At 30.7% G+C, this 13,487-nt stretch overlaps 3 protein-coding genes across 3 annotated transcripts; 1 reads left to right on the top strand and 2 right to left on the bottom strand.

Annotated features, from left to right (window-relative positions):
* Positions 1–505: 505 nt before the first annotated feature.
* Positions 506–2,773, bottom strand: LOC148613944 (uncharacterized). Its single transcript, XM_088586142.1, has 5 exons — positions 2,670–2,773; positions 1,950–2,185; positions 1,553–1,642; positions 1,113–1,262; positions 506–772 (listed from the first exon to the last, which is right to left on the bottom strand). The coding sequence occupies exons 1-5, from the start codon at positions 2,670–2,672 to the stop codon at positions 580–582; spliced, it is 672 nt and encodes a 223-aa protein (XP_088442268.1). The 5' UTR covers positions 2,673–2,773; the 3' UTR covers positions 506–579.
* A 208-nt stretch (positions 2,774–2,981) lies between these two features.
* LOC148613945 (uncharacterized) lies at positions 2,982–5,787 on the top strand. Its single transcript, XM_088586144.1, has 5 exons — positions 2,982–3,006; positions 3,280–3,410; positions 3,644–3,745; positions 4,136–4,315; positions 4,732–5,787. Exons 1-5 carry the CDS (start codon positions 3,004–3,006, stop codon positions 4,964–4,966), a joined length of 651 nt encoding a protein of 216 aa, XP_088442270.1. The 5' UTR covers positions 2,982–3,003; the 3' UTR covers positions 4,967–5,787.
* Positions 5,788–10,327: 4,540 nt separating this feature from the next.
* Positions 10,328–13,482, bottom strand: LOC148613946 (uncharacterized). The gene is made up of 5 exons (XM_088586145.1): positions 13,348–13,482; positions 12,079–12,314; positions 11,667–11,756; positions 11,027–11,176; positions 10,328–10,659 (listed from the first exon to the last, which is right to left on the bottom strand). The coding sequence occupies exons 1-5, from the start codon at positions 13,348–13,350 to the stop codon at positions 10,467–10,469; spliced, it is 672 nt and encodes a 223-aa protein (XP_088442271.1). The 5' UTR covers positions 13,351–13,482; the 3' UTR covers positions 10,328–10,466.
* Between the last annotated feature and the right edge of the window lie 5 nt (positions 13,483–13,487).

Below are 13,487 nucleotides of genomic sequence, written 5' to 3' on the forward strand. Positions count from 1 at the left end.
CATATCATAAGACCCATGTTTTGTATAAGTCATATTTACCTTAGACTTCATTTCAACATAAAACATTACGTTACACACATTCAACATTGATATGATTTAGGTTCATTAATTTAAATAAGGAGCAAATAAAAGTGATAAGACACATAAATTTGAATACTTAAAGATTGAATACTGAAGATTTATTTTCAAAATTCTGCTATGAAAATGTACCAATGGCGCAATCTATGGTAGCTTTTTTGTTACTTCTAAATTTAACATGATTTTTATATAAAAGCGTAAGAGAGATTAATCTATGTTTTGAATTTGCCCTGTTATAAGATTTTCAAATTATAAGAGCATTTGTTCTATAATGTAAACAAATTAAGACATTTTGTGTTTACATTCCAAAAATTTATCTTCGCTACTTCAAGTAAAACGAAAAACAGATATTAATACAAGTTTATATTTATTACATCGAATCATTAACATCAATACAATACTTTAGTACAAAAAATGACACATGGAATGATATTGCACTTGCCTTTTCGTGAAAATTATATCACAGATTTTGAAAGTATGGATTTATTGGTATTTTTTACTTTAAGCTTTGCAACTCATTTTAACACAGCTGCAGGCAGTAGCAACCTTATGTGTAGTGAGCACAAAGCCGGACACTGGACAATGAACGGCGATTTTCCTGGAGACGAAGTTTGTTGGTTTGCAATAGTAGTCTACCTTTGTTCCATAATCAAATGCACACCTTTGTTGGAATTCTGCCTTAACTGAAGGGTCACTGTAAATGAAAATATAAAAAAAATAAATACATTTGTTTCTATGTATATATTATTTATTTTGTTCATGATCATTGTTGAGTGTGACTATTTTCCCTTTCTAGTCTTTAGCGTTAGAATATATACTTTTAATAACCGTTCGAATCTGGGGTCTTTTGATTACACTTATATAAATGCATCCTAAAGACGAAATTAAAAAAAAGACACGGATATTTCATAAAGGAACGACACATATCTTCGACTACTGTCACCACAAAAACAAAGACAATGATAGATGTTCTGTACATTAAGTGAATCATGAATCGGAAATATGATTTATTCCAAAAAAAAAGTAACACTTACCCATTAAGACATTCTGTTCTGTAAAGTTTTTGAATATTGGCCTCTTCATTATTAAAGACAACCTGACAAACTTCATTTCCCAAATTTACGAATTCAATCAATGTTTTGACTTCTCTACACACTGGATGTTTTGTATAAACTTTTGATACACTACAAAAAGAAAACATTTATGAACAAAGTGATACACGTGAGTAGATGGACCTGAGTGTCGTGTAATGCATATGACAAAAGTTGCATTTTAGATGGGTATAACAGTTTAGAAATAATTAATGTAAGTATTGATTACAACAATTAATCTTTACTTTTTAATTCCTGGTGTATAGGTATTTAATGGTTTTCGTTATTGTCATTTATTGATTACTGAAAAGTACAGAAGTAGGTATTTCATCATCGTGAATAAACGTTGTACACGCAACATCTTTAAAAAATATATATCTTACGTTTTATCCTTGGCATTGCCTAAACATGCTGCTGAAAGGTGGTTGACAATCACATCAGGTGCATGGACTAGTTCTTGGATGAAGGTAGCTCTAAATAAACATTTTAAATATATGTATTATTTTAATAAATTACTTAATTATTTGATATCAAATACCTTATAAAAATTCATTTTGCGATTTTGTTGTACATCTTTTTTGATGTACTAATTACTACATATATGATTAACATGTGTTAACTATTTTGATAGAACTAACTACACTGTATATTCCAATAACTGATACATGTATCAATTGATTTTTTGCAATCAGCACTATATGTTCTCTATGATAAAACATAGTGAAATGAAAATAAATGCAGAACTTGGTGCATATTCATTAAAATGTTAAATAATCGTACTTATTAAAAACTTTGTAATCTGCTGGTTTATCACACATCCAGTTTACTGGAGGAAGACACTGATTGTACATTCCATGGTACTGGTTACATGCTGCCAACGTTCGTTCTTTCAATGGAACAAAATCGAGGAATCTCTGAAGACCTATATTTGGTGAACTTGAATGTCCATGTGGTATTATCAAGGAAAATGCCCCGGAAAGAGAGGCTAACATAAAAACAGCAAACAATGGCATCATCTGTAATAAAAGCAGATAGTTTCATTCAGTATAATGTGTTTCATTACATTCAAAATTCCATAAAACGTATTTATTACATTTCCTTCCTACTACTGATTTCGTTGATGGTGACACATCGATATTCAGGTTGTTGATGCAGCGATGATAAAATAGGTGGTGCCATATTTGTATATATTGTCAGTGACAGCATATCAGCATCTAGTATACTGTCAGTGCATTTTAATTTTTCAAATAACAAAACTGCTGTACGCAAAAAATAAAATAGCTTTTAAGAAAGGTCAAATTTATCAAATTTGTTGATCAGGATTATACAATTGTCAGACGCTAGTTTGTTTTGTTTTCGTTTTGGGAGAGGGGTGACAGATATAACGAAACATGGATAATTTTAGTATATTAAACACGAATTAATAGCAAATACCGTATAGTCATTAAGTATACAAATAACAAAATGGATGAACTTGTATATGTAAAAATTCGATCTTACCATTTTGTTTTGTTCCTGTACTTATCGGAGACTGTTCTTTATGTTTCCAGTTTTACATTATCCTACTTTTATAGTCGATTTTTCAGGAAATAAAAAACATTTCTTGGAACCAAACTAAGAAATAAACTTAGACCCAATCAGCGATCTTTTTTAAATGGTCTTACGTCATGTATATACACAGGTGTAATAACATGACGTTTTTAATGGTCTGTTGTTAAGTAGTTAATCACAACTTATAAAACCACAGATGTCAACATTTAGTATATATATAACCTCTGTAACTACAATTTCCAACATACAAACCATACACTTTGAACAGTTAAGATTATTGAAAATGGTAAGTGAAATTAAACTTTTATATGATGCAGATATAGGATATACACAGAAGGCAATATTCAGTAAGAAAAAAAAATTCTATTCCCTTTAAAACAGCAAGAAAGACACCCTATTATTGAATTTTGATGTTAATACACGCTGTCTACGATTAAGTCAGTTTTTGCTGTGGAATAACAATGAATGTTTAAATCATTATGTAGGATGTCTTTAAACAATACGTGCCTCTATTTGATGATACTTTAAAAGGTTCAATTCTCTTTTTTTTTATTTTTAGATTAAGTATCTAGCTATTTGCTTTATCGCATTTACTGCAACTAGTGCCTTTAAGCAAACATGCAAAATTGATCCTGACGAACTGAAATGGTCAAGAGAAAAGATATGTGATCAACATATGGATTATCCACAGTAAGTGAAACTTTATTTTCTTTTCTTTTTATAAGAAAATAAACAAATAAAGAAAACAAAATCTAAAACATAAGAAAATAAAAGAAAAAAAAAAACAAACTTGAAACAAATAATCGAATACAAATAATCCAACAAAGACCAAAAAATACTTTAAGCAATATATCGTCATAACGACATACACAAGAGAAAAGGCTATTTCTATTTCTAATGTCATTTACTTCTATTTTTCGCAGTGATACCATAGAAAAGGCGTTACAGAATGATAAAAAGATGTTGGACTTTGTTGAAAATGCTTCAGAATTCTTCAATCCAGATTATACTTACAGTAACACAGAGTGAGTATTATGAAAATAAGTTTATAAGACTGATGTGTAATAATTTCATATAACTTAAACTATTTCTTGCAGACATCGTTTAAATATGTATCCTAAAAGTGCCCTGAGTACTTTCTTAATCTGAATAAATTTTCGTTGTTTCCATTTCTTGTCATTTTCCGTTTTAAGACCCGACACGAAAATGACATCAGTTTCATTTTAACTCCTGAAGATAGGAATAAAAAGCTTATAGCAAACTTACATTTTCTTATATGATTTTTAATTTTGTCTCATTTATTTGCACGACATTATATCTTACACCATACAAAGTATTTTTTACTTAGAATAGTAAAAAATAAATAAATTGCTAATTAATATAAAAGAAATCTTAAGGTATATGACGAATTTCAGAACTTGTGATGCCTACCTAGGAACAGAACAAGATTTCGTACAAAAGAAGGTTGAATGTGGAAATATCTGCCCCGGTAGAAATGTAAATCTGACCACAGTCTGGTACGAATATGAAAACATCCGTACTATGTGTAAAGTAATTCGTCCATGGCAACAAATTGTTTCCTACACCGAGTGCAAGTAAGTGCAGTGGTTTTGTTTGGTTCAGACATTACATTTAATTGTGCCTACTTGATGTTTTACTAATTTTCATATAAAAATGATGCAATAACCGTTATGGTACTGTACATGAATTTATGTTTTGATTCGTCGCTTTTATATTAATATAGATTATGTATTAACCAAGGTAGATATATTTGAATTAATTTAATTTAAATATAACTGAGCACATTTTTTGAACGTCGGATTGATGGTTCCGGTATTCCATTTTCGATTTGGAAATCTAACCAAACCGAACCATACATAAACGGGACACTTTATGATAATATTGTTATCTAAAGTCTTTTTAAAGTAACTACTGATGATGTAAAACCTGCCTAATCCGAAAACATAATAATTAATTTAATTTTCATTTGTTTGTATTTTTTTTATTTTAGTGAAAAAACTCCGAACGTACCAAGAATGGATAAATCGTTCCGATGTCTACCAGAGAACCCCCTGAGAAGGAAAATTGCAGTCTACTGTCCAGATATCATCCCTCAGTGTAAATTGATGGAAATTGAACTTCCACAACATTGTGCCGCCAGTCAACTCAAATGTATAAAGAAGAAAGAAACCAAAATGGCCATACTTGATTCACTTTTTTCTAATTGGGGTAGTAGTTTCTTTTAAATTTTAAAGTAACGTATTAGTATTTGCTGTTGATCTTTGTTGAAGATTTTTGTTTAGTGAACAAATTTACAGGTATCAATTTTCACGGTTACCGAAATTGATAAACGTATATATTGTGAACTACCAGTTTCGAAGGTACCACCGCAAAAATAGCGAAAGTTGGTACACCGCGAAAATTAATACATTGAAATATTATTATTGCACAAGAATTCAGCAATATTTTTTACGAAAAAAAAATGAAAAATGTAAAATCAAACGTTTGTTATGTTATCACAAGTTATGATTAATTTTCCAAAATGACATTTTAACTTTTGAACTAAATCAACAGCAATTGAAACAATGTAAAAAATCTTCAGTTCTAATTTCAAATGTTAAATATAGAAAAGATATAATCCGAAGTTTCCTTGATACAATTACTGTCTCCAGCTTCAATTACAGTCATGGTATAAAGTGTCTAGTAAGTGAAGTGAGTTAAAGAGGAAGAAAGTTTCAACCATTGTGAAAATATGGGAGAAATGAAATCTATAAACTGTTGTGCTGTGATAGGATGTATTTTTGTATGTGTAAAACAGAAAGTGGTTTAAAAGTGCAATATTATGTCTTCTGTGTTGATGTTATTTATTTTGTATGCTCATTCATTATCATCATTGACTTGCCTTTTCTTGATTATTAAAATGATTTCTTCTAATTAATCTTGTATATTTAACTACCGACTGTAAAATCCAGAGAAAAAGTTTCCCTTGAAAAAAATGCAAACAAATAAGCACAAACAAACAAACATAAAAAAAAACGGAAAAATAAAATTTACAACAACAAAAACAAAATCAACAAAAGGAAGACAAAGACAACACAGAATCTTTTGAATATATAGTAGTGTCATATCTACAAATAAACACTGAAAATCTGGGTTTTTCTCGATTAAGAATTCAAAAATATGATTAAAAAATAAACATTTCTATAAAAAACGTTAGTCGAAATTTGGTTTTATACTCTTATAATTAAAGGTAAGTCCAAGTTCAGTCTATTTCTGGTGACAACTTAGTCATTACAAGAATTTTGATATTATTGTAAATTGATTACGCGACTTTAACTAGGATGCTGAATATAACCATAGACTGATATAAAATTGTTATTCAATTTTATTTAGACTTTCATATTTAAGCTTTAAAAATAATCATATAAGAGCTTCATGTAAATATGTGCATTAATTTTCTATTCGAGTTTAACATGAGTAGGAAAATCAACCGTAGACATTGGAATAGCAATTGAAAAAAATAAGATATTAAAATATATTAATGTACATAATTAACATAACGGTGAAACGTGGTACAATTGGACTTTATCTAATTTAATTTACCTTTTGATAACTTCTACATTGATTATTACAAAAAAGTAAATAACATGATAAAAGTATTTATTAATGGAATATATGATTCCTTAGTGTCCTTCCATTAGTCATGTTTCAATTCGATGTACCCGTCTCGGTGGTTCCAGGGCAGCATGCTTGTCAGGAGTGCGAAAGTTCTTCGATCCATGACTGAGTTACATTGAAGTATTAATAGTATCTCCGCGAACTACACGGAAATTGAGTGACGATTGTTCGGCTTGGAGTCAGAATGGTGTGCCCGATTGAAAATGGATAGCATGCATGTATACCTATGTGTGAGAATTAAGATCCCAGTTAGGCTGTCAGACTAAAACAAGGCAATGTTTGATCAATTGGTCAATTGTTATCATCCTGAGATGGATTAAATATCCGTTACAGACATTAAAGCATAATCAAACGCCCATTTAAACAATCATTTGGTGAAGCCGAGATATATTGTTCTATCTTCAAGTTTATATCTTATTTACACTATTTATTGATGTATTTCATAGATGACTACTTAGGAATGTTAAAGAATACTTTTTTTTCTAAATACAAGTCTCTTTTAAGTTTTGGGTTGCACTGGATTGTTTTACATAAATGTAAGTCATTTCAATTTGCTACTATTATAAATTGAGGCAGAAACGCTATCAAGTTTGAACATAACTGACAAACATGTATTTACAACTGGCCACCCGTCAATACATGTGCAAGTTTCCGATTAGCAAAGTAGAGACCGTTCCGTGGGCATACCTTTATAGGTTGATGGATTTTCAGTCAGAATTGTCAACTATCCTTTCATCTGTGGCAACATCCCTTCAGCACCTGCGCATAGAAATTTCATATCATATCTCCAACATTATGCCTTAGATTGCTGTTATTAACATTGTTAAACTAGACTTCTTACAATTTGGCTTCTGTAACATAGTTATGTTTCTAAATCATTGGAGTAATCACTAAAGAAGTTTAATTATCATTATGAACTCGGGGATCGTTACGGTCTATCCATATGCACCATAAAAAACTGATTTGTACAATATGTAAATCTTTTCCTTTCCTCTTTCGTCTACCCGAATTTGACTTGTTATGGTCAACTCGACTGGGGTTTATAGAAAAGCAGAGGACGCTTACTCTACCGGTGCACATGGTCCACGCTCCCAGTTTTTAGTGGAGTCCGCTGAGTTTCTTATTTACTCTTGTTACGTTGTATGTATTATTTTATTTAATATATGGTCTTGGTAGTGTTTGTCTATTTCCATTGTCTGGTGTTGTACCTGGATTACATTCTTTTGATTTCCGCTGTCATCTTGATAATCCGACTAGTTTGAAGGAAGAATAATAAGATAATCAATTGGTTATCATGAATAACCAAAATATGACAACGAGTGCCGAAGATAGTTGTTTTACGGTCGAATTAAATCTCAGTGTATTCCTCCATTATTTGTACTGTCAATATTGATTTTAGTTTTGTGAACGGCGGATTGTTTATTTGTTTTTTTTCTGACGTTTTATCTAGTAAAAGTCCGAGAGTGAAATTACCTTTTTTGGCTCACAGTGTGAAATATTTGATTTTTTTTAACTGAGAATATTCGGGAAAAACACTGCATTTATATAATAAAATATGATAAAAGCATTGCTACTTCAACTAGATATTGTCTAATATTACATGTTGATAGAGTATGTCCTAGAATTTCACCTTGCTTGCATTTGGTTTATTGGACGATTGTTGTTGTTGTTGTAGTTGTAAAATGGAGAATTTGACAAACAGCTATCTATGAGGATGAAACTAAAATTTAGTACTTTAAACTCATATTTTGGGATCGTTCGCATGTCATGGGGTTGGTATCCTTCCATAATTTACTGAAAAATCAAAATGATTTTCCACGTTTCCACGTAAAAATTTTCCAGAACTGTTAATTGTTGCAGTTTTAAAGCGGAGGACCATCGAACAATTTGCCCAGTCTTTGAATCACATTATGGCGTTTTAAAGCTATGAACGGGTTACTTTCTAGCATACACGTAGCTTTTGACATACATTGCCCTATGTTATAATACAAACGTTGAATATAAAAGCGCGAATAAACTTCTGCTGCTTTGAGTCTGTTCTAAATGGACCTGTCTGATATAAATGTTGCATAGAGTTGGTAGGAAAGGGTGCACATGAAGTACTCATCAGAGACCGTGTGAAAGTGATTACTCAATCCACATTCATTTGATATTCATTTGAAATACATTGGATTTGTTTTAAAATACAGTAATGTTTTTTTCAGCTACATTTGCAGAAAAGGAATCAATGTTTTTTTAAAGCGAACAGCTAATGTATTCAAGCTTGATCTTTAGATTAGCAAGAGACTTAACATGTAGGACCAAAAATATATGTTTCTAACTTTCCAGTTTTGCCTAAAGTTTGTAACACGTTTTTATTATTGATAGAAGTACTTGTGTTTCTTTCACTACCTCTTTAAATCTCCGAAGAAATGATCAGAATTTTCAACAGCAATGTTAAGTCTGTCCTGTTATTCGGTTGCGAGACCTGGAGAGAAACAGAAAACACCATGAAATCTATACAAGTCTTTGTTAACAAGTGCCTAAGGAATATACTGAATATCAGATGGCCAGAAAAAATAACAAACAAGAAACTCTGGCAAAGAACAAAACAACAACCAATAGAAAACACCATTCGAACCCGAAAATGGAAATGGATTGGTCATACTTTAAGGAAGAACAATAAAAACACTACAAAACAAGCTTTAGATTGGAATCCCCAAGGGCAAAGAAAAAGAGGAAGACCAAAGAACACCTGGAGGAGGGGTTTGAACTCTGAACTGAAGAGAGTAGGACTAACGTGGAAGAATTGTAACACCATCGCCTAAAACCGAAGCGAATGGAGAAAAACTGTAGTCGCCCTATGTCCACCCATGGACGAAATGGAATAAATCATTAAATCTCCACGTGGTTTTATGAATCATCCAATTTAAGACAACAGGAAATAAAAGAGTACAAGATGTTATCCCATTGTTACTATAACAAATATTTGTGAATCACTACGAAATCTTAAGAAACTCATTCTGATCAGTATGGAGATCAACATCCCCGACTAATTCTGCGTCCTCTATGGAACAGCCAAGTTTACACACTCGTGAAAACATTTAACACAGGACTACTAAAATATAACACTGATTTTAGTCTTCCTTGCTTCAATTATTGTTTTCAATAAAATCAATTAACTGGATGAAAGGTTCATGGGATGTAGTTTGGTATATGTTTGAATGCATACCAGAAAGAGGACATTTAATAAATCGAGTTGATCCATCCCTGGTTTTCAGTAGTTTAAATCTAACACTTTAGGCATTAGACTACTTTCCTCTATCAAATTCGTACCCGTACTATTATACAAACACGATGAGAATAACGGATGATTCCTAGCATGAGGGATTACACCAAATCACCAATTTGAAGATTATATCGCCACATATTACTAGAAATGTTTTCAATCGCGTCAAAGAGGGCGAATTCCTTGAATTGCTAGTAGTTCAACTATCGACAACAAGTCTTTCAAAACTATGATGCATTGACTTGTAACTTTTAGTATTTTAAAAACATTTCCACGTGCACAGGAATTTATATAGCTTAATTTAGAAGCTGTTATCAATCATTATGTGTGTCATAAGGATGAAATACTTCATATATTTTAGTTCAAACTACATGCAAAATACACGCCTTTAGGTTAATTGATCTTTTAATGATGGAGGACAAAATGGCCCAATCTATGGTAGCCTTTTTGTTACCTCTAAATTTATTATGATTTTTATATAAAAAACGTAAGAGAGATTTATCTATGTTTTGAATTTGCCCTGTTATAAGATTTTCAAATTATAAGAGGATTTGTTTTATAATGTAAACAAATAAAGACATTTTGTGTTTACATTCCAAACAATTATCTTCGCTGGTTCAAGTATAACGAAAAACAGATATTAATACAAGTTTATATTTTATTACATCGAATCATTAACATCAATACAATACTTTAGTACAAAAAACGACACATGGAATGATATTGCACTTGCCTTTTCGTGAAAATTATATCACAGATTTCGATAGTATGGATTTATTGTTTTTTTGTTTGTTTTTACTTTAAGCTTTGCAACTCATTTTAACACAGCTGCAGGCAGTAGCAACCTTATGTGTAGTGAGCACAAAGCCGGACACTGGACAATGAACGGCGATTTTCCTGGAGACGAAGTTTGTTGGTTTGCAGTAGTAGTCTATCTTGGTTCCATAATCAAATGCACACCTTTGTCGGAATTCTGCCTTTACTGAAGGGTCACTGTAAATTAAAATAAAACAAAAAATAAATACATTTGTTTCTTTGTATATATTATTTATTTTGTTCATGATCATTGTTGAGTGTGACTAGTTTCCCTTCCTAGTTTTTAGCCTTAAAATATATACATTTAATAACCGTTCGAATCTGGGGTCTTTTGATTACACTTATATATATGCATCCTAAAGACGAAATTAAAAAAAAAGAATACGGATATTTCATAAAGGAACGACACAAATCTTCGACTACGGTCACCACAAAAACAAAGACAATGATAGCTTTTCTGTACATTAAGTGAATCATCAATCGGAAATATGATGTATTCAAAAAAAAAAAAAAAAAAAAAAAAAAAAAAAAAGATAACACTTACCCGTTAAGACATTCTGTTCTGTAAAGTTTTTGAATATTGGCCTCTTCATTATTAAAGACAACCTGACAAACTTCATTTCCCAAATTTACGAATTCAATCAATGTTTTGACTTCTCTACACACTGGATGTTTTGTATAAACTTTTGATACACTACAATAAGAAAACAATTATGAACAAAGTGATACACGTGAGTAGATGGACCTGAGTGTCGTGTAATGCATATAATAAAAGAGTTATACCAAACATTTTAATGAACTTGAAATGGACCAAATATATGTTGAACATTTAGAAAGATAATCAAGAAAATCATTTAAATTGTACAACGAAACCTGACCAAGTCAAACACTTGATGAATTCTTTTAAACCGGTTCAAATGTATTAATGTATTCGAACATAAATCTTAACTGAACCAATTTGAAATTACGAAAACTTTCATTTTAGATGGGTATAACAGTTTAGAAATAATTAATGTAAGTATTGATTACAACAATTAATCTTTATTTTTTAATTCCTGGTGTATAGATATTTAATGGTTTTCGTTATTATCATTAATTGATTACTGAAAAGTACATAAGTAGGTATTTCATCATCGTGAATAAACGTTGTACATGCAACATCTTTAAAAAAATATATATCTTACGTTTTATCCTTGGCATTGCCTAAACATGCTGCTGAAAGGTGGTTGACAATCACGTCAGGTGCATAGACCAGTTCTTGGATGAATGTAGCTCTAAATAAACATTTTAAATATATGTATTAATTTAATAAACTACTTAATTATTTAATATCAAATACCTTATAGAAATTAATTTTGCGATTTTGTTGTACATCTTTTTTGATGTACTAATTTGACTTACATGTATGATTAACACGTGTTAACTATTTTGATAATAGAAAGAAATAGAACTAACTACATTGTATATTCCAATAACTGATAAATGTATCAATTGATTTTTGCAATCAGCACTATATATTTTCTATGATAAAACAGAGTGAAATGAAAATAAATGCAGAACTTGGTACATATTCATTAAAATGTTAAATAATCGTACTTATTAAAAACTTTGTAATCGGCTGGTTTATCACACATCCAGTTTACTGGAGGAAGACACTGATTGTACATTCCATGGTACTGGTTACATGCTGCCAACGTTCGTTCTTTCAATGGAACAAAATCGAGGAATCTCTGAAGACCTATATTTGGTGAACTTGAATGTCCATGTGGTATTATCAAAGAAAAGGCCCCGGAAAGAGAGGCTAACATAAAAACAGCAAACAATGGCATCATCTGTAATAAAAGCAGATAGTTTCATTCAGTATAATGTGTTTCATTACATTCAAAATGCCATACGAACTAATTGCTGTTCTTAAGTAACAAAAGTAATCAATTGTATCCTCCATAATTTCAGGATCAACTATTTCGATAAATTCTGAACGATATGTTCTTGTGGAAGAAACTTCGTTTTAGTTTTATTTTGTATTAATATATGTTAGCTTATATTTCAGAAAAGGAAATCAATAGAACATTCATTTCAAGTTTTGCATGTTGTAAAATTCTCGTTTTGAATAATCACAGGAGATCATAAGTTGTATCCATTACAGGTCATTTATCTTATAAATGGAAGAAAAAGTCATGATGCATAAAAAAGAATGATACAATGTTATTATTCAATCCGAAGGCTATTGTAAAAAAAACCAATCCATACTAGCCAGATACATATTTACTTTTATACACAGACAAGGACAATGTATTGATTGGAAATAATAAAAATATACAGATGTGACCCAGAGTCGGGGTTACTCAAGACCATTTGCCGATTTCTTTTCTATTCGTGACTTGTATCTTATTTCTATTGATAATAACTATTTTTATCAGTTTAATTTAAATACAACGTATTTATTACATTTCCTTCCTACTACTGATTTCGTTGATGGTGACACATCGATATTTAGATTGTTGATTCAGCGATTGTAAAATAGGCGGTGCCATATTTGTATATAGGGTCAATGACAGCATATCAGCATCTAGTATACTGTCAGTGCATTTTAATTTTTCAAATAAGAAAACTGCTGTACACAAAAAATAAAATAGCTTTTAAGAAAGGTCAAATTTATCTTCTTATTCAAATTCGTTGATCAGGATTATAAAATTCTCAAACGCTAGTTTGTTGTGTTTTCGTTTTGGGAGAGGGGTGATAGATATAGCAAAACATGGACAATTTTAGTATATTAAACAGTATGTAATAGCAAATACCATATAGTCATTAAGTATACAAAAAAACAAAATGGATGAACATGTATATGTAAAACTTCGATCTTACCATTTTGTTCTGTTCCTGTACTAATTGGAGACTGATTGCTCTTTATGATTCCAGTTTTACATTATCCTACTTTTATAGTCGATTTTTCAGGAAATAAAAACATTTCCTTGAACTGAACTAAAAAATAAACTAAGACCCAA

This window comes from Perna viridis, chromosome 6 (assembly GCF_037379345.1).
Source record: "Perna viridis isolate PV_CMFRI_1.1 ecotype Kerala chromosome 6, ASM3737934v1, whole genome shotgun sequence".
Lineage (NCBI taxonomy): Eukaryota > Metazoa > Mollusca > Bivalvia > Mytilida > Mytilidae > Perna > Perna viridis.